General features: G+C 38.2%; 1 protein-coding gene across 1 annotated transcript in view; it reads left to right on the top strand.

Moving 5' to 3' along the window:
* The window catches only part of LOC124615963 (COBW domain-containing protein 1-like), a 524,805-nt gene that overhangs the window by 7,279 nt on the left and 494,635 nt on the right, over positions 1-22,891 (top strand). The window contains exon 3 of the mRNA XM_047144164.1: positions 22,017-22,108. Coding sequence (XP_047000120.1) covers positions 22,017-22,108 — 92 coding nt within the window. The remainder of the gene's footprint in view (positions 1-22,016; positions 22,109-22,891) is intronic.

Below are 22,891 nucleotides of genomic sequence, written 5' to 3'. Positions count from 1 at the left end.
GTGGCCAGCTTCACACAGCTACATTCATGCGTATGTACATGACACTGAGTGTGACAATAGTAACATGTTGGCTGCTTTGCTGTATAAATGATAATTCATTTCGCATTGTGGCAATTTCCACGGGTAAGAATGAAAGAAGCGTTAGTAATGTGCGTGTAAGATGTTGTTGTGATTATGCTCTGGCTTGATATGTTTTTGTAAAATGGTGTGCAGTGAAGGTCTGCAGTGTCCAAAACAGGATTACACCTAAGTTGGCAATTTTTTTTTTTTATCTGGATTTCTAATCAGTTATCCCATTCTTGTCTATGAAAACTACATCAACCAAATCAAGTTGTGTCTGTCCTGTCTGTACAGAGCAAGAAAGAACATGGTGCTAAATTTGTTGCATAACACTTATATGTAGCTATCTGAAGAAGAGAATAACTACCCAAATAGGTAACTGCTGCTATGTAGAAAGCAGTTTAATAATTTAGTCATTGTTGGCATTTAATTTTAATCTCTTTAAAAAAACTGTAAAAACATGAAATATGGCTACTCAAATTGAAATAATAAGATTGGTAATTGGTAAATATTATGTGCCAAATCAGTATATCTATTATTTGGTGTGGAACTTGCCTGTTATGGTTTCTCTCTGTTGTAATATTTCACATCCTGTATATAACTGGAATTGTGTGAACAATCATATATGTTTTTCCAAATAATTAGGAAGAATTTTCAGTCATGGTTATGATATTAACAGTGCTAACTAAAACACATTGAATGAGTTCTTTGATAATATGATTTAGCCTTCAACATTTAGCAGGCTGTGCAAGGTAATTGCAGGAAGCAGAATTATTAACCAGTGATCAAAACTGCAATCGTGTAGCAGCTATGAAGACGATTCAAGTTAAGGAATAGTAAGCCACATCCTGGCCCACATTTTAAGCACTCACATTGCCATGGGATGACATAAACTAATAATCATAAAAGGTGGTTTATCCATTAGCAGAGGACCAATTTTGAGAAATACCTCCCTTCACTGTGACCCACTTCACTAGACTTGTCTCCGGACTGCTACAATCTACTGCCTCTTGGGACCATGGCACTATTGCACCTGGCTATTCATGGGTGGACTGTCCACAAGCCCATAGCCTTGTGGAAACATGTCGCTTCTCTTCCATGGCACCTCCATGCAAATTGCCACTACGCCATTCATGGACTTTGTCATAGTGAGCACCATCTAGGTATCATCAAAGATTGGCATTTCAGTTGTAATCAAATTGTGTGGACATTTGTCCTCAGAAACTTTAGTTAGTTTAGTTCATGGTTAATAAACAGTTGTTATCCCAGTGTGTGCACATCAATCACAACCTTGGTACACCACTTGGTTAAGGACATAACACAATGAAGAGGTATCACAGTAGAGTGTGTGATATTTTGTAAGGTATTGAAAAATTACTGACATTAATATTTGATGCTTTAGGTTTAGAAAGGCCACAGACTTTTGCTTCTAAATGCACAATTATTAGGAAAATACAAACATGACAAATTACAGTCTCCTTTTGAAGTGGTATTTAAGATTCATTTCAGAATACAAACAGTTTGAAGTGTTAAATAGCATTTGCCATTAACTTTGCGTGATGGATCACCCCTAGGGCATGGAAATATGCTCCACAAGGTAATGCTTCGACAACAGAGGTTACAGTTAGTTCTAAAAAATTCAGTATATTTTTTGGGTTGCTGTTCCCTGTTACAAAATTCAGGATTCAAGTTAGCATACATCTTTTGCCCCAATTGTTGCTTGGCCATTTTATGTCACATTACAGTTTGGAATTTATTAACAGTAATTTTCAGGATTGGTACAGACAGACTTGTATTTCAACAGCTCATCTTTTCCCCAGAACTTCTTCTGAGAATGATTTCATATACCCAGTGCCTGCATGATAAATGCAAGAAGTATTTTCCTGAAAAGTTGTCAGTCAAAATATACACACCTCAAAAAGTGCCATAATGCTGAAAAGCTGCTCGGTGAGAGTTACTTAGGCAACTTTGTTCTTTCCCATAGTAAGTTAAATATCCATATTATGTGTGAAACTACTAGCATCATTTTCAGATATGTTAATATGTAACATTCATATTATCACTTCAGAAATATACAATGACCAAAATTTTGAACCTCTTATTTGCATCCTTCATGTGTTTTCTTGGCCATTGTTGTTCTGTCAAAAGCTTTATTTCTTTCTCTAATAACTTCAATTCCATGAATGAACCTTGTCCCTTTTGAGCTACAATTGACCAAGAACTGGGTAACTTCTTCAATATTAGTGACATTGAAAGCATTTGCATGTGCTACCACCTCAAATTTTTGAAAAATAAATAAATAAATAAATCTCTTCCAGCATGTTTTTATAGTTGCCTGTATTGCTTCCAGTTTTGGTATGCAATTTCTCAGCGAGTGGACACTTTGAAACACATTTAATTTACTCACTTGAAAATTCTATATGAAAACCTTTAATCTTTGTATGACAGATGACAAACTGCTCTCAGTAATTTCATCAGATTAATAATGCCAGAGCAAATAAATTATTGCCTATACAGGGTGTTACAAAAGGTACGGCCAAACTTTCAGGAAACCTTCCTCACACACAAAGAAAGAAAATATGTTATGTGGACATGTGTCCGGAAACGCTTACTTTCCATGTTAGAGCTCATTTTATTACTTCTCTTCAAATCACATTAATCATGGGATGGAAACACACAGCAACAGAACGTACCAGCGTGACTTCAAACACTTTGTTACAGGAAATGTTCAAAATGTCCTCCGTTAGCGAGGATACATGCATCCACCCTCCGTCGCATGGAATCCCTGATGCAGCCCTGGAGAATGGCGTATTGTATCACAGCCATCCACAATACAAGCACGAAGAGTCTCTACATTTGGTACCGGGGTTGCGTAGGCAAGAGCTTTCAAATGCCCCCATAAATTAAAGTTAAGAGGGTTGAGGTCAGGAGAGTGTGAAGGCCATGGAATTGGTCCGCCTCTACCAATCCAACGGTCACTGAATCTGTTGTTGACAAGCGTACGAACACTTCGACTGAAATGTGCAGGAGCTCCATCGTGCATGAACCACATGTTGTGTCGTACTTGTAAAGGCACATGTTCTAGCAGCACAGGTAGAGTATCCCGTATGAAATCATGATAACGTGCTCCATTGAGTGTAGGTGGAGGAACATGGGGCCCAATCAAGACATCACCAACAATACCTGCCCAAACGTTCACAGAAAATCTGTGTTGATGATGTGATTGCACAATTGCGTGCGTATTCTTGTCAGCCCACACATGTTGATTGTGAATTAAGGACGTACAGTACATACTGACGAAACTAAAATGAGCCCTAACATGGAAACTAAGCGTTTCCGGACACATGTCCACATAATATCTTTTCTTTATTTGTGTGTGAGGAATGTTTCCTGAAAGTTTGGCTGTACCTTTTTGTAACACCCTTTATATGAACTGAAGATAAAGTCATTGTACTTGCAACAACTGCTACCGTTCCTCAAAAGTGAGATGAGTGGGTTGGTCTGGGTTGGACCGTAAAAAGGAATGGTTCAATCAATAAATTGCTTCCTCCTTTGTGAATTTCACAGAAATACCATGAAAGTAAAGCTAGAGAGATTTGAGCTCACATTGAGGCTTATCAATAGTCATTCTTTGTGCACTTGTGACAGGAACAGGAAAGGGAAGAAGTGACAGTGGTACACAATTTACACTCTGCCTCGCACCATAAACTGGCTTACTGAGTATAGATGTGGATTTAGTTGTAGCTCATTCTGCTCCCTCGCTACTTGTTGGGGTCACTGACAGATTATGTCACCTGACCAATATAAACTGTGAAATCTGAAAGGATTCAGTTAAGGAGATACAAATGAACAACCTCTGTACTTAAGTAACCTGATCATACAGATGTAATATTTTGTGAAGATTTTCTTTTTTCTATAATTTCCGATTTTGAATATCCAGTAGCATTTCTTTCCCTTAACCTACTGAGCTGTAGATTACACTGCTCATTTTTACATGTAACGGAATTAAACTGGAGGGCAGTCCAAGAAAACTTATCAAAAATGTGAAACAGTACTGGATAAAGGTGCACCCTAAACTGACCATATGACAGCTAACCAAGGTGCATACCAGAAAAGTGGATAAGTCATTGAATTTGCAGTCCATATAACACACAAACTCCATGTAAAATGTGTCTATTTTCAAGTCACCCAGCCCACACTGTCGTCCAATGGAGTCTCATCATAAAAGGCTGTATTATGAATTGTTCTGTCTGCCAGATAATCTTTCCCCAAACCAGACTAATACCACACTAGAAAGCTGCGACAAGATATTAACAAAGCAATCCAGAAATGAATAAAAATATGTGCCAACACGCAAGGCAGCTCAGTTATATGTTAATCATGCAGCAGCACAAATGTCCGTAAAATTAAGCATCTTTCAGGAATGTCAAATCTGCGAGTAACATTTCAGTGGGGCCTGTGACAACTAGCAAAAGCAATTATCTATTCCATAGATATGCATTTCATACATAATTCTACACAAAAATGTTCTCCTTCCCCACATTTGGTCCATGATGTAACAGTAAATATTACTCCTGCAGCAAATTGCCATAAAGATATTTTGGAAAATGGATCCATCATAAGTGGATAATGGATTCAAGCTGTCACTGCATGCACAAATTCTTCCTTAAATCCTGTAGAAAAGCATTCAGTCAGTTGATAAGCAAGCAGGAAGATAATATTATTCTAAGCATATTCTGATCGAAACTGAGTCAGCTGAGGGAGACTGTAGCTACTACTGTCCCTTAAAGATGAGGGAATCAAGGATTCTCCAGAGATGATATATGTGAAGAATTGGGATTTTAGTCCCCCACTGCCATACCAGTACATTGACGTGCCATGCATGAACAACGTTGTGATCTTGTATTCAAATTTCAGTAGCATATACTCTGTCATTTCATTCCAAGATGTCAGTGGCTCTGAGTTTTATTTTCACCTCTGTTCTTTATTCCCTCTTCACTCCTCTGCTCGTTCCCTCTCTACTGTTGTTAGATCTGGTTGCCTTTTTATTGTTCTTATTTTGTAGGACTCTTTAATGTATAGTTACATGCTACACTATAGTTTTAATGTGTGGTGGCTTATGTCAACTAAAACCTCTTCAGTCCCTATGTACACATATGTGCACATCAGGTCTTTGTAGTGTCATCCTGCCAAGTGTCATTTTCTTGAATTGAGACCTGATGTGCACATCATGCGGTTTCTGTTTTTGCCACTAGCTCATGCGCAAGTCAGTTTTGGGGGTCGTCTTGCATCGTGAAACTTCCAATCTGAAGGATGGTGTCATCTGCAACACATGAGAAAGATAAATTCAGTTACAATACTTGTTTTTGAATTGTATTACTGTTTTTCTCATGTCTTACTCCAAACAAGACATCAAGGAAGTGATATGTGCATGCAGTTAAAATGATAGTGTCGTAGTTTTACAAACATCAACTGTTGAATTTTGAACTACACATTTGTGTACATCAGGTCTTGGCTCACAGAATGTAGTGGTACTAATGCTAAAATTGATCTCATTGCAAAATTGTAATGTAAAATGTAATCTGAATTAAAGTCTTAAAGTTTAGCTACTAAAACTGTAGCTTAGGAGCAAAGTCTTTGTGGGTGTAATGGGTAGCATGCAGAATTTATAATACATAGGTCCTGGGTTCTAATCTTGGTAAAAGCTCAAAAATTTTTACTTTTGGTATTAGGTTCACTTTAATTTCTTTCAACAGTTACCATTTACTCCAAAAGTTACCTTCACTTTACTTAATTTTCTTCTCAGCTTTGACAGACGATGAAATTATATAACTACTTGAGACGAGTGACTTGAGTTCCTTGTCAGACAAAGATGAAGATCCTGTTGATGGACTTCCAACTTCAACTGAATGAATTGGTGTGCTTGAAGTTGAAGCATGCAATGTGGATGTTACTCCTGAAGCATCTGCATCTAACAATGATGCACACTATTCTGGGACATCAGCTTCATCTTCTCACTGTCGTCCATTAAGATGAATGCTATCTAAGTAAGCAATACATTGGTGTAGTTCTGTGTGTCATCTGACTCGATTTAGATCACTATTTTTCAGTGGCACAATTTGTTTGCAGGATGTGTAATAGCAACAGCCTTCTTACAACAACTTTGAAGAACAAACAGATGGTGAACTGAGAAACCCTTCAGTTTTTCTTCGAGTACTTCGATAAAAATTTCTGGAAAAATGTTGCAGGACAAACTAATTTATATCATTGTCTAAACTCAAAAAAATCTTGTTAGAAACAAAATTTTGTCCCTTGTCGACATTGAGATGTTGATGGGTACATTGAAATTGCCCTAGGCAAGACTTTACTGGAATATGCAACTTTCAGAATGAGATTTTCACTCTGCAGCGGAGTGTGCGCTGATATGAAACTTTCTGGCAGATTAAAACTGTGTGCCAGGCCGAGTTCGAGTCTTGGCCTGGCACACAGTTTTAATCTGCCAGGAAGTTTCAATATGCAACTTGATATTCCATTTGTATCATCAACCATGACAAGAGATAGACACTAAAAACTATGTAATAATCTGCATTTTGTAAATAATTTGGAAGATCATGACACAAAAGACAAACTCTGAAAGGTTTGGCCTGTAATTGATGCTTTTAGAAATAAATGTATTCCTTTATCCAGGTCTCAGCAACTGTCTGTGGATGAACAGACGACTCCATTCACGGGGAGGTGTAATATGTGGACATAAGTACCTTCCAAACTAAATCCACTTGGCCTCAACAATTTTATTTTGGCATCATCAGATCAAAAAGAACATCACCTGAGAGCAGGTATACTCAAAGTACTGGCTAGAACTGTGTCCAGTGATAACAATCATGTAATTTACAGCAACAGATTTTTTGCCAGTTCAAAATATTTTCAGCTTTTACTAGACAGTAATATATTTCAAACAGGAACTGTGATGACCAATAGAATAAAATAAGTAGCTTCTAAGTTCAAGAGAGATCAGGGGCTACAGCGGGGGCAATGGGATGAATATGTAAAGGAGGACCAGGAAGTTTGTGCCCTCAAATGGAAGGACAATAAATCTGTCACTTTGTTATCCTCGTGCGTAGGGAGTGAACCAGAGGCTACCAGCATACGATGGTGTAATACAGAGAAAGCAAAAGTTGGTGTCAAACAACCAGCCATCATCAAAAGTTATAATCGCAATATGGGTGGCATTGATCTTTGTGATAGATACATGGCATACTACAGGTCAAACATCAGGACAAAAAAGTGGATTGGCAGAGTATTCAACCACTTCACTGATTTAGCCATAATTAATTCAAGGATTATGTACAAAAGGTGTTGTCATGTTCTCGCGCAATGTGTAAAAAGTGCAAAGTTTATTTGTATGTATTAAAAAACAATTGTTTTGCTAAATTCCATAAACATGAGAAGTAATGTGTTCATAAAATGTAATGTGTACGTAAAAATGAGAAGTAATGTGTACATTTTTCATTGTAAATAAAAATATGAAAATACTATGAGATCGGCATTTTTTCTCTGTTAAGACCCAGTTTGCACTTATGTGTACATTCAATTATTCAAACATTACATAAAATAAAATTTCAAAATTTGTTTTTTTTTTTTTTTTTTTTGTACTACTTTGAGATCAACTGCACCAGAAAAAGCAACTGAAACATTTTTTCCATTCTCTGTTAATCTTCGGGTCTGAAGAGGGTACAGACAGCAAAATTTAACGATGTAGGAAAAGATAGATTGCTACTTACTGTAAAGAAGACATGTCAAGGTGTGGACAGGCAACTGTATGCAACTTGATGTGTCTTCTTTATGAAAGTAGCAATGGATCTTTTCCTACATTGTTGATATTCCTACCTGGAGTTTCTATTGTTTGAGACTGCAAAATGTGATGTGATAAGACACTCAGTCAATGTACAGAGAAGGCACTGAACAGCATATGAACATACAAACTAACTGTAGGTCACCATAGATCATTTTTTTGTATTTTTCAATTGTCCTCACTTCTCTCATTAGTACTACTCCCTTTTCAACTGCCATGGTACACAAATTTTCTTTTTGCTAGCTTTCCTGTACCTCAGTTATTTCTTTCATGTAATTATGGTACAGAGTGTCTATTGTTTCTTATGTTGCTTTCTTCCCTTGACAAACTTTTGATATGTTTCTTTCCAGAGATGTTTCACATCTTTAATAAAATCATTTTGCATCACTAAACTTTAGCAATTTGTCTGTGTTATGTGCATATTCCTATCCTAGTCTGTTCTAGGTGTATATTGCTGTGCTTTAATACTTCAGTTAACTGTGACAATGGATAGTCAATCTGAAAATTATAATGGGAAACTTTGAATTTTTTGGAATCGAACTTCTCAGTAACTACTGCTCTAACATTAAACTTATGATTGACAAAAGCTGGGCTCTTCTTTAATTTCCTGTTAAGTCATTCAGTTGATTTGCAGCCCCTTTATGAGTCTCCACTCGCATTGAACATCCAGCTACTGGACTTCCCACTGCCACAGTGCTTTTTTTTTTTGTTTTGTTTAAAATCATATTCTGCTCCTGACCCCTAAATCATGATCTGTTTTCAATATTTAACTCTGCTGTTGCAGTTGAATAATAAGAAAATACAATTCGAGGTAGATAAGACAGCAGGAGCTTCAACACATCACTATTATGATAGATGATAACACTTACTAATTCTGGTAATCATACGTAAAACAATACATGAAATGATAAGCAAATACAGGCAACATAAACTTAGGGAATTTATCTATAATTTTGTCACTAACTAGTTGGGACACATAGTTACTGTTTCACTATTGTTTTCAAGGAATAACTTATTTGTATATAAAATTGTGAAGTGACAAAAGCATGGGGGGGGGGGGGGGGGTGGTCATTAAATAGCAAACGAGCTCTACATTATGAATGCCATTTTATGTAGTAATAAGTTGCAAGTCTCACAGTGAAAAGCTGTTTCTGTGGTGACAGCGTTATGTAATCCAACTTGAAAAACTGATTTATGTTAATTATATTTATTAACTAGTTGAGTACCTGTTATTGCCAGATATATATTTCTTAATTCTGTTAGTCAGTCATATCTTTTGGATTCTCTCTGTCCATTTCCCCCACCTTTCCTTTCTGTGTCCATCTCCTCTTACTCATCTCTCTGTCCATGCTGTTCTCTTCTTTTTCTCTCTTCCCATCTCCTCCTCCCCCTCTCTACGTGCTGAACAATGATATAATTTTATAGGTACATTCAGCAGCATAAGTAGATACTGTCCGCTAATTTTGTTATGAATAAAGTTAGTATCAAAGAAGTAATAAAATTCAAACATCATACATGATGTGGCTGTTTTTCATGCACCTCAGAATTTCTGACACTGTATCTCATGAACTACGTGCCATACAGTGGTATAATTTTGTGCGTATATTCAGTGCTACATGTGAACACTGTCTGCAAAAAGTGTTGTGAATACAGTGTATAATAAAGAAGTAATAAATTAAAATGTTATGCCTAATGCGACAATTTTACTACATGAACAACGAAAATGCAGTATGTAAGTGAGAATTTTTCATAAAGGTTTGAAATTGTGTTGCAAGTCACTAAGTGCTCTCATTCTCAAATGATGAATATTGCGCATAGCAGCTACACATTATACAACATGTACATTATGCAACAGAAGTGTGAAAGTGTCAATTAAACTCATTGAAGAGTGTGTAAGCAGTGTATTCAGTACTTTGAATTATATCACATAGCATGTATCAGCCAAGAAAAGCACTTTCAAAGATGTAGTAAAGTTCAAAAATTAAAGAGTAAGTATCCTTTTCAAAGAGTAAATCTTTTCCTTAGCTTGCATAATATTCTTCAGTCAGTAAGTATCTGGTTCTGTACACTTTCTAAAGACGCTATATTTTTCTTCAGCATTCAAGCTAATTGCTTACCAAATTTCATCAAAATTGGTTCAGTGGGTGTGTAATAATAAATTTAACTCGCAAGCAGGCACACCGTTCTTCACAACGTGTGTGGGAATGCGGTGTACTTTGTACAGATATAAAGAATAACTGTCTTTACGTTACTGATGTAAACAGGTATGAGCAAAATCACTGTCTAATCTTAGTCTAATTAAACAGTGATAAAATAAAATTACATAATATGAGCTAAACTTCTGTTCAATTAAACAGTAATGAAAGACACTGCGATATATCACTTGCCACGGACAGGCAGACCAGATTATATGCATCATAAAAACCTTAAAATGTGCAAGCAAATATGCATGAAAAGTGTCGAAATATGCAAGATGAAATAATAAAAAAACATGGTAGTTACTGTGTGCATTATATCTCAAAAGTTGAATCTGTGCATATCAGTTACGAGGAAGAGTGCCGGCCACATGAAAAATTGGTTCATATTGAATGCTGATATCATTTCCTGAATATTTTGTGGTAGAGGTTAGAAAAGGGGTCTTTCTGGGATTATTTTCTAAAAATTTGCAAAATGGGGATGCATACTGTGTTTCAAGAATTATTTCTCCTTTGATATTGTTGTTGGTAACAAGAGAATGCGATGCTAGTGAGTCACAGCAAGACAATTGATACGTGGAGGACCAATTTCGAGATATATCGCACACAGAGGGGCACGCTCAAAAATTGTGTAATATTTCATTTAGAAAACAATATACAATCATGATTTTTTTTTAAATAGCATTAACTTTCAATTAATACTATTGGACCAAAGCATCATTTACAATTTATTTTACGTTTTTCTACTATTGTAAACATAAACCACGAAGTACTGTTCCAAATGTTCAGTAGTGAGATTGTGTCTTCAATCACTCAAAACATTTATATGAGCAAAAAAGGACCGTTCTGCATCAACTGCGGTAACTGGGCAGTATCTGAATTTGGATGCTATGTTGGCATTTATTGTTTCTGATAAAAGTCACCCGTCCCATTAATAAAACTATCAATTTGGGGCAAGGGTTCAAAGCCTGGGTATTTGTTTAAATTGTTTTCAAACATATCTTTAAATTTTCTTGGGAATACCTCCGCCAATAAGGAATTCATTAGAATAATTTTATTCATTAACTGAATAGATTCATTCAGGACTAAACATTGAGTTTCAAGCTTTTTAATACTTGCAGGTATATGGGAAAAATGAGTGTTAATCACAGCAATGCCTTTTTTAATACCAGAATCATTAAAAGCTTCCTTGCACTGGCAAACTGCCAAAGCCTCTGCACTATTGAAGTCATTTACTACCTCTCTAAAGACCTCGAAATATTCATTGTAAAACCATACAGCTTCGACCCACAAATCCGAACAAGCTACCACTGGTTCAGGAGATATACACACATTTGGTAATTTTTGTAGGTGTTGATGTGAGCAGGAGCCTTTAGAAACACTTTCTTTGTAAATGAAATCGGTTTATTTACATTCACAAATGTGGAACACACTTCCGCACTTCTTCAGCAAGGCGCTGTGCTCCATGAACAAAGCACATCACATGATCAAATTGGGATACAATACTCGGAGGGCTTTTTCTGCTTTGATCATACAGGGAGCAGTATCTGAAATAAACACAAACCCCTTTCATCTGCAGAAGAGTCTGGAAATATTTTTCTAATACCCTCAGTCACAAATCTGGCGATCATAGAATGATATACTTTTTCAAGTTCTTTACCAGCAGGGATGGCTAGAGGACAAATGTAAGGATGTAGAAGCTTATCTCACTAGGGGTAAGATAGATCCTGCCTACAGGAAAATTACAGAGACCTTTGAAGGAAAGAGAACCAGTTGTATGAATATCAAGAGCTCAGGTGGAAACCCAGTTCTAAGCAAAGAGGGAAAGCAGAAAGGTGGAAGGAGTATATAGAGGGTCTACACAGGGGCGATGTACTTGAGGACAATATTAGGGAAATGGAAAAGAATGTAGATGAAGATGAAATGGGAGATACAATACTGCGCGAAGAGTTTGACAGAGCACTGAAAGACCTGAGTCGAAACAAGGGCCCTGGAGTAGACAACATTCCATTAGAACTACTGACAGCCTTGGGAGAGCCAGTCCTAACAAAACTCTACCATCTGGTGAGCAAGATGTGTGAGACAGGTGAAATACCCTCAGATTTCAAGATGAATGTAATAATTCCAATCCCAAAGAAAGCAGGTGTTGACAGATGTGAAAATTACCGAACTATCAGTTTAATAAGTCACAGCTGCAAAATACTAACACGAATTCTTTACAGATGAATGGAAAAACTGGTAAAAGCCGACCTTGGGGAAGATCAGTTTGGATTCTGTAGAAATATTGGAACACTTGAGCCAATACTGACCTTACGACTTATCTTAGAAGAAAGATTAAGGAAAGGCAAACCTACGTTTCTAGCATTTGTAGACTTAGAGAAAGCTTTTGACAATGTTGACTGGAATACTCTCTTTCAAATTCTAGAGGTGGCAGGGGTAAAATACAGGGAGCGAAAGGCTATTTACAATTTGTACAGAAACCAGGTGGCAGTTCAAGAGTCGAGGAGTACGAAAGGGAAGCAGTGGTTGGGAAGGGAGTGAGACTGGGTTGTAGCCTCTCCCCGATGTTATTCAATCTGTATATTGAGCAAGCAGTGAAGGAAACAAAAGAAAAATTTGGAGTAGGTATTAAAATCCATGGATAAGAAATAAAAACTTTGAGGTTCGCTGATGACATTGTAATTCTGTCAGAGACAGCAAAGGACTTGGAAGAGCAGTTGAACGGAATGGACAGTGTCTTGAAATGAGGATATAAGATGAACATCAACAAGAGCAAAATGAGGATAATGGAATGTAGTCAAATTAAGTCAGGTGATGCTGAGGGAATTAGGTTAGGAAATGAGACACTTAAAGTAGTAAAGGAGTTTTGCTATTTTGGTCGAAGTAGAAAAGATATAAAATGTAGACTGGCAATGGCAAGGAAAGCATTTCTGAAGAAGAGAAATTTGTTAACATTGAGTTTAGATTTAAGTGTCAGGATGTCGTTTCTGAAAGTGTTTGTACGGAGTGTAGCCATGTATGGAAGTGAAACGTGGATGATAAATAGTTTGGACAATAAGAGAATAGAAGCTTTCAAAATGTGGTGCTACAGAAGAATGCTGAAGATTGGATGGGTAGATCGCATAACTAATTAGGAGGTATTGAATAGAATTGGGGAGAAGAGGAGTTTGTGGCACAACTTGACAAGAAGAAGGGACCGGTTGGTAGGACATGTGTGAGGCATCAAGGGATCACAAATTTAGCTTTGGAGGGCAGCGTGGAGGGTAAAAATCGTAGAGGGAGACCAAGAGATGAATACATTAAGCAGATTCTGAAGGATGTAGGATACAGTAAGTACTGGGAGATGAAGAAGCTTGCACAGAATAGAGTAGCATGGAGAGCAGCATCAAACCAGTCTCAGGACTGAAGATCACAACAACAACAACAACAACAACAACAAGCCACTAAATAGGAAGAAGAATACTCTTCTTGTAAAGCACCAACAATTAAATTTGCGATGTAACGGCCACTAGTGTCTGTAGTTTCATCAACTGAAATCCAGGTAATGCTGTCCTTGAGTTTATTGCGTACTTCTTCCAGAACATTAAAGCAAATTATCGGTATGTAATTTTTATGCAATGTTGATTCATCTGTTATATTTTGATTTAAGCACTATTTGCACAGGAAGCCTTTGAGGATAGGGTTTGTAAGTTTGTGAAGAGGAATGTTGCGTGCAACGAATGCTTCACATTGATCCATGTTAAACTGATTTTTTTTTGGTTACCTTTGGCCAAATCCTTGCTAATGCAACTTGCTGTTGTCAGAAGTTGTTGCTGTGATCCTTTCTTCTGCGTTCCTGCGATATCAAGACTTGTTCTTGACATGCAAGTCTATTTGAAACTTTCTTTGTTTGCACAAAACGTTTTTCTCTCAAACACGACAATACAAAACAATTCCTTTATATGTAAATCTTCCAGGATGGTCAGCTATCCATGAAATGATGTTCCTTTTTTCGGGCGGCTTCGTGTACAACACATAGTTTAATTTAATTGTTACCAGCGCATGTGGTATGAGAGCGGAGGGGATTAATGGGGGGTTGTGGGAGCAGGGGCATTGACTCTGTCTGTGTGTTCCTGTCCCTCTTCTGTAATGATTTAGCTAGGCAGTGGCCTCTCGGTTAACGACTGCACGCAGTTCTAGGTCGCAGTCAATCTGTGAGACATCAAAAGTAGATCGAGCCAGAGACCACCTATCTAAATTTTTAAAATATTGTAAATATAGGATGTAAATAAGCATCATCACTAGTTTTTAGTTAAAATATGCAATGACCGGTGAAAAGGAGCCAAATATGCAAATGCATATGCAACATGCAAATGCATATAATTTGGTCTCTAGTAATGACCCACTTGATGCATTAAACAGTGCAGTTGCATCAGATCCCAGGCGACCACTTATTTGATTTCTAATTACCTTGTAGACAACTGCTTCATTGTGGGATTGTACTGCTAGCTCATAATCGGTGTCATTTTCCTGCATGCAAAGTAAATTTTTTCTCTCCTAGCTCACTGTTTATTTTATATCACTGCTGCTCTCTTGAACATATGACAACACAATTTGTCGCTGTGTTAGCTGAAGCAATAATGAAGGAATAAGTATGGGCTCATAACTGTCAAATAACAATGGAACAGTGCAAGCCGGCCGCGGTTGCCGTGCGGTTCTGGCGCTGCAGTCCGGAACAGCTGGACGGCTACGGTCGCAGGTTCGAATCCTGCCTTGGGCATGGGTGTGTGTGATGTCCTTAGGTTAGTTAGGTTTAAATAGTTCTAAGTTCTAGGGGACTTATGACCTAAGATGTTGAGTCTCATAGTGCTCAGAGCCATTTGAACCATTTTGAACAGTGCAAAATACACTCCTGGAAATTGAAATAAGAACACCGTGAATTCATTGTCCCAGGAAGGGGAACCTTTATTGACACATTCCTGGGGTCAGATACATCACATGATCATACTGACAGAACCACAGGCACATAGACACAGGCAACAGAGCATGCACAATGTCGGCACTAGTACAGTGTATATCCACCTTTCGCAGCAATGCAGGCTGCTATTCTCCCATGGAGACGATCGTAGAGATGCTGGATGTAGTCCTGTGGAACGGCTTGCCATGCCATTTCCACCTGGCGCCTCAGTTGGACCAGCGTTCGTGCTGGACGTGCAGACCGCGTGAGACGACGCTTCATCCAGTCCCAAACATGCTCAATGGGGGACAGATCCGGAGATCTTGCTGGCCAGGGTAGTTGACTTACACCTTCTAGAGCACGTTGGGTGGCACGGGATACATGCGGACGTGCATTGTCCTGTTGGAACAGCAAGTTCCCTTGCCGGTCTAGGAATGGTAGAACGATGGGTTCGATGACGGTTTGGATGTACCGTGCACTATTCAGTGTCCCCTCGACGATCACCAGTGGTGTACGGCCAGTGTAGGAGATCGCTCCCCACACCATGATGCCGGGTGTTGGCCCTGTGTGCCTCGGTCGTATGCAGTCCTGATTGTGGCGCTCACCTGCACGGCGCCAAACACGCATACGACCATCATTGGCACCATGGCAGAAGCGACTCTCATCGCTGAAGACGACACGTCTCCATTCGTCCCTCCATTCACGCCTGTCGCGACACCACTGGAGGCGGGCTGCACGATGTTGGGGCGTGAGCGGAAGACGGCCTAACGGTGTGCGGGACCGTAGCCCAGCTTCATGGAGACGGTTGCGAATGGTCCTCGCCGATACCCCAGGAGCAACAGTGTCCCTAATTTGCTGGGAAGTGGCGGTGCGGTCCCCTACGGCACTGCATAGGATCCTACGGTCTTGGCGTGCATCCGTGCGTCGCTGCGGTCCGGTCCCAGGTCGACGGGCACGTGCACCTTCCGCCGACCACTGGCGACAACATCGATGTACTGTGGAGACCTCACGCCCCACGTGCTGAGCAATTCGGCGGTACGTCCACCCGGCCTCCCGCATGCCCACTATACGCCCTCGCTCAAAGTCCGTCAACTGCACATACGGTTCACGTCCACGCTGTCGCGGCATGCTACCAGTGTTGAAGACTGCGATGGAGCTCCGTATGCCACGGCAAACTGTCTGACACTGACGGCGGCGGTGCACAAATGCTGCGCAGCTAGCGCCATTCGACGGCCAACACCGCGGTTCCTGGTGTGTCCGCTGTGCCGTGCGTGTGATCATTGCTTGTACAGCCCTCTCGCAGTGTCCGGAGCAAGTATGGTGGGTCTGACACACCGGTGTCAATGTGTTCTTTTTTCCATTTCCAGGAGTGTAATTTTATTTGTAGTTGCACACTGTATACATAAGGCGTGCAAGGGTTAAACACCATGCCTGATGTGGAAGCTTTCATGCATGTCATAGTTTGTGAATTAATACATTTTGAACTATGTGTCGTGCAATGATATAGTTTTGCAGGTACATTCACTGCTATGTGTGAACACTGTCTGCAGAATTTGCTGTGAATACAATTAGTAGTAAAGAAGCATTAAATTAAAATGTTAATGCCTTTAAAGGTTTGAAATTACATGTAAAGTTTGTTGCAAGTCGCTAAACACCCTCTACTCAAATACCGGATGAATAAAATCTGTGCATTCACATGTCGTGGCCTAAACTTCTTTTTCACCCCCACTATTACATGTGTGATAGTTAAGTCATTCTTTCCCACAGAGCAATTCTTTCCAGACATTAAGTGGTATGTGTACCACATTTGGTTGATATTGGGCGAGTGGTTTTGGAGGGGATGTGAAATATATATACATACACTTTGTGAAATATATATGCATACATTTTTATGAGACATATGAATGCTTTTTTTCTGTGATCTGATTTTTGATGGAATGTAGGCTGTATGGCATATATAAATATGCTAAAGCTATGAGTGAAAACCCCATAAAATACATGTAATAGTCTTGCAGATTAGTGTGTTCAAAGACTGACAGACATGATACTGTTACAGATTCATTTTTAGTATAAATTATAAAAACATTTGTATGCAGCATTTGCAATCAGTAAAGAACAAGGGAAGTGGATCACCTGCTACAATATAATTAAAGTATGCCATATCATTAAAGTATGTTATAATTGCATTTAGTTCCTCAAAATTTGTCTATTTTGGACCACTGCTAAGTTGATGGTAGTTACCTTTTACTAAATTAGTTAATAATTTGCTCTAAAGTGTTTCACCTAAAACAATTGACACCTCTCCATCACACAGTAAGATTAAAAAGGAGATAATAATATTCCCTTTTTATTATTAACAATCTCAGAGCCACTTTCCTAATGTTAGTTATTACTTTGGGATAAATGGAATTATGCAAGTGGGCTATTTTACTTGGATGCTTTAACGCATATAATTACCATGCACTGCATAGCCGGTCTTGTTGGCGCCAAATAAATTGTGGTTTTCATGTTGCATGCGTCAGATGGAAGTATGTCCAGGTAGTGAGAGTTGCTTGTGTAAAGGCTGTGGTCACTGTGGGCAAGACCTCCTTCAGCACTGAGGATGGAAAATCATCATTGCTTAAGCTCATGATCAAAGTCAGGTGTAAGATGACTCACACCTGGTGTAGCAGCAAAGTGGCCCTCAGTTGGAGTATCTGTAAGTTTCTTGCTTCCCTTGTTATTATTGAATTTCACACTGGGCATTCCATAACCTAAGCATTGAATAATTAAATAAACTTTGAAAACTGTTCTCCTTAAAAAATGACATGTGCAAATGAGTAGATTAAATTTTCCTAATCCCTGGGCTACAAATGCAATTTGAATATCAGTTAGAATAAGTGTCAAGGGACAATGATGATTACCATGTTAAATCACATTACAAACTGAATTGTAAAATGCTAAGCAAAATTGTAAGAGAATGAAAATGTATGTGTTATCAAAGAAGGGAGGAAGTTTCAGGTTTAACATCCTGTTGCATAAGGGTAAAGAAGAAATAGGAACTAGCCTGGTATTCACCTGGTGATTTAGGGAATCTGCAAAAATCCCAAATCTGGATAGGCAGATAGGGATTCGAAACACTGTCCTTCCTGTGTATTGCCACTGCATATATTCTCAAGAAAAAATAAATTTCTCCAGTAACAAGATAACAATAATTAGAAGCTATTAAAATGTGGCAGGAAAAAGATTTGTGAAAATAAAGAAATTTCTTGAAAAAATCAAGTAATTAAATGAACAACGATTGTCTCAAAATTGTAGACGCTTACAACACTTTCAGTGAGTTCAGGTAACAGGCAAATAAAGTAGGTCTGAACACTTCCTTAGTGGACAGATTACAGTTTACAAGAAAAGTGTGCCAAAACAGGTTTAATGAATTTAAACTTTTTTTACGAGTGTAAGTCAACTTACATAGATCAACTGCCATTCCTATTAAACATAGCAGTTCATTTTCCATGACAGAAATTCTTGGAAAATTGATGTTTGAAATGCTGATTGAAATGCTTGATAAATTTCTCATGTGTAGTGGGGTCGATGAGAGTGACTGATTACAAGCAACATTGCTACTTACAGTATGTCTTTCAAGTGTTTTACTAATCATACTTATGCTGTAGATAATTTATCACCAAAATGAAACACAGCGTTAAGCACTGATGACTATAGCATCAACCTTATTGTGCGCAGTAACATTTGGTAGCCAAATATGAGAGCAACACACATAAAATTTTTAGCAGTTCAGTTTCCAGTGACCCTTCTGAATCAGCACTAGGGAACAAGTAGTCAAGAGAACATGTACTGTGGCTGAGGATACAAACTGTGCTGACACAAAGATGATAAAGCTGACTAACCATATTTAATTTTATGGTAGTAGAATGAACAATTTCAAATCAGTTTCATTACAGTAATATCCAAACTCTTTAAGATGTCTATGATTTAAAACAAAAAATTATCTGACTAGCTACAACTTAATGCATGAAATCCATTTGTAACACATTGAAAACTACAGTAAAAATGAATTATTTTGAATGATACCTACACTGGAACATGTGTGTTCCCATACACCATGGAGTTATACTTGATATGCCAAAAATTATCTATATGACCGCATTAATAAGTGAACTTTGCATTGAAACTTTGTAAGAGAATGTATAATTTGCAGTATTCTCCTTTACCTAAAATTATAAGATTTATATAATTCAGGCACCTTCAGCACAATCTGCTTCAAGCAAGCTGCAATAAATAGACTGCATGATTAGTTTGCAAAATCAGAGTACCCGGAGTATAGCTGTCATGCTGAAATCCTCCATATCTATATCTATACTACTGTACAAAGAGAAATCATTGTTCAACATTTTAACAAAATTTGAAAAGTACTTGACCAATTTACTTCAGATTCCATGATACTCTAATAAATGTTCAGGCATGAAATGTTGTTAGCAAAACTCTGGAAAAGTTCTTGACCGGTTTACTTCAGACTCTTACCTGATCTTTAACAAACATTCAGACGGATATAGGCTACATACTTTTCTAAATGACAATGTACAAGTTTCTTTTTAACTGACTGGGAGAAAAAAGTGCTGTACTGTGCTGTGAAAATGTATGGTATCATTTTCTTTCTTGCTTTCAGCTTTAATTATGATAGCGGGGCATGTAAACCATTAGAAAATTGTTTTTCCAATGTACATTATTTTTCCTTATATTTAACTTTAAACAAAAATAGTCTGCACAATGAAGTGTTGTTTTGCTTTCTTCCTCACTGTTAGTTTTCTCAGAATACAGAAAAGTTGTATTTCTGGCTTGTCAAGTTATGATTAGAATAAAACTGCGAAATACTGTCATTGAAGCTGTTATCCTCACAGATCCAGTAGCTGCAAAGGTCTCTGCCATACCCCTTATACCAATGATCACACTGATTTATCTATTTATTTTAAGCAGCTTCAATTTCCAATCAAGGTCTTGTTTGCAGTGGCAGTGAACAAGGCTCGTGGTCAGAGAGAGTGATGGAGAGGAGAGAGACAGAGGAGTGAAGGAGGGGTGGGGTGGGGGGGTTGCGGGGATGGAGATGGAGATGGACAAAGGTAGAGGGGGGGGGGGGGCGGAGATGGACATATAGAGAGGGAGGAAGGAGTTTGGGATGTATATCCAATACCCTTACAGATTTAGCTATTGCAAAACTTTGCCACGTTTGCTAGGTCATTGTATAGGCCTTTCAGAATGTATGCTGTGCATTCACAGAAAGACGTAGTTGTGGCATCTCAGACTGATTCTAAGCATTGATGTTACTCAATGTGGGGCACCTGTATTGTTGAGCATTGCAACCGTCATGATGTGTTGCTAGTTTTAAGAGAATATATGGAAAATAGTCATCACATAATTAAGGTAATTACCCAGTTATAATAGTGGGCCATAATTAAAATGGGGATTCCAAAGAACATGCCCCATAGTGCACAAAGCAAATAAAGAAAAACATAAAAAATTGAAATGGAGGGAAAAGTGGAAAAAATTAGTAAAATATATCAATCAGGTGAAGTCTTTCACTGTGTTAAAATAACTGAAGCTGGTTCTGGAAATCCTTCAGAGGTTAAGATAAGTGAATCGTTTTCCTCCTAAGATCCGCGTGTATAGGAGTCCAGCATCAATTATCTGAATCTACAGAATGAAAGGGACTAAATGGAGCAAATATTGTTGGGTAAGCTGTGAAGTAACATCTGTCATGAGTGGTGTACATGATGGTGTGCAATAAAGGATCAAATTACAATTTAGCCCTTAAAGACACTGTAAGAGAGTAATCGAAAAATGCCCTATACTCCGGCATGGGTGAGAACATCTATATATTTTTTTGCTCACAGCATATCACAGGGGTAACATTTAAAAACTTTTCCCATAAGCACTTCCAACCTGTTGAGCTGTGATATGATGCCATCATTGCCATTCTTAGGCCTGTGCCAAACTTAATTCATGAGTAAGAAATGTAATGAACTGAGTGTAGCATTAGATCTTAAAACATAATCCAGCCCTACAGCGTAATGGAACAGGAACAGGCTGCAATGAATGAGTCAGTAAAAAGAATCCTCTGCAAAGCACTATTCACAGAGTATAGATGTATTTATGTACATTATGTGAAAGAGCACAAAATATTGATCTGTCTGAAATAATGGACCAATTTACACATAAAAGAATTAGGACACATTCATTGAAGTGAGACAAGAATTTAGGCCACATAGAACATACATTTGATTCAAAGTTTAAACTTTTACTTGGGTATTCACACTTATATATACTACTTTTATTCCTGTATCATCATGCAATGTTTTATTAGATGTTTATATTATTTTCCTTTCGTGATATTAATATGTGTTGTAACTAATTAATTTTTATTTTAAAGTAGTAAGATTTTTTTATTAGTTAAATGCAGGAGCTCGTAAGAAACAGTTTGGTTTTATGTTGAATTAAGACATACCTGGGCAGTATGCAGTATTTGTTGTGTGCAGTGATGTAGGAATGAATAGCTGTTTCATGTTTTGATAAATCAGAGAAAAGTTATTAAGATTATTTTCTTCTTTACCAAAGTATAAAAAATAGACTTTTTTATAAAAGTTTTTCTTTTTAATTCCACTTTATTACTCAAGTTGGAGGAAAACAGCCTGGGTGATGTAGTGTAGTGTGTATTTAATTAAGGGAAAGGGGGTCTGTGAGAGAAATTAGTAGTCAACATTTTGTTGAATGGGGAATGGGGGTGTAGCCAAGCGTACAAGATGGGGAAGGGGCCCCCTACTGTAGGTACTTTCCTTGGGATCTGCACGACTGTAGTTATGCCCCTGAGACAAATGTTTTGACATATGAAACACGCAATTGCTGGTCTCTTATATGTTTCTTTCTTCATGTAGTTAATGCTATAGTCCTCGGAACTATTGTAACACTGTATGTACTGTTTCAGGGACAACGGTGTGAAAGCTATTGAGAATCTAATGAAAAAGAGAGGAAAATTTGATTATGTTCTACTGGAAACTACTGGTTTGGCAGATCCAGGTGAGTAATTTTACCTTGTGTGAAGTGTAACTCTTATGATGGAAAGACATTGGTGAAATGTAAATAAAAGTAGGAGTAAAGCTAACAAATCACCTTATAATTGAGGTATTGAGTGGTTGATAGGCACATAAACATGACTGCAAAATTTGGCTAGTTTTGGATGATGTCCATATTCAGAACTAAATAATACAGTATACACATAACACATGTACATCTCTTTGGGTTCAGTCAATTACATTTTACCAATACTGCAGCTAGACTGGGCTGAGGGGCTGTATTGGTAGGAGAGAGTGAGGTGACAGAAGAGGATTAGAGGACTTGAGGGAAGAGTGGTGACATCTGGGGGAGAGGCAGCAGACACACTAGATAGGAATATGGCACTGGTGAGCTTGTTTTGGGTCACAAGCAGGAGGAGTTGTGTGTGGTGCAGAATGATATGAAGGTGGTGACTGAGAATGGGAGATAGAACAGAGGCACATGGAGACTGCAGAGACAAGGGTGTGACTACAGAATGGGTTATGTGACAGGGTTGGAGGTGGAATTGGTCAGGAGCTAGTGAAGATTGAGTCCAGTAGGTTTATGAGATTAAAGAATGCATTGTAAGCACAATACTATGTACATACATCAAAGACACTGTTGCTGGGAGAAAGAGTTAAGATAGGAAGCAACCACTGAAATCCATCATCTTGTGCTCAGCGGTGTGCTCTGCCACAGGGCGGTCAACTCTGCTCTTGGCTACAGTGTGGGAGTGGGGTGTATATTGGGTGTACAGCTGGTTTGGTG

This window comes from Schistocerca americana, chromosome 5, assembly GCF_021461395.2.
Source record: "Schistocerca americana isolate TAMUIC-IGC-003095 chromosome 5, iqSchAmer2.1, whole genome shotgun sequence".
NCBI classification, from domain to species: domain Eukaryota; kingdom Metazoa; phylum Arthropoda; class Insecta; order Orthoptera; family Acrididae; genus Schistocerca; species Schistocerca americana.
The sequence above is the reverse complement of the archived record's forward strand: the minus strand, read 5'-3'. Positions and strand labels throughout refer to the sequence as shown.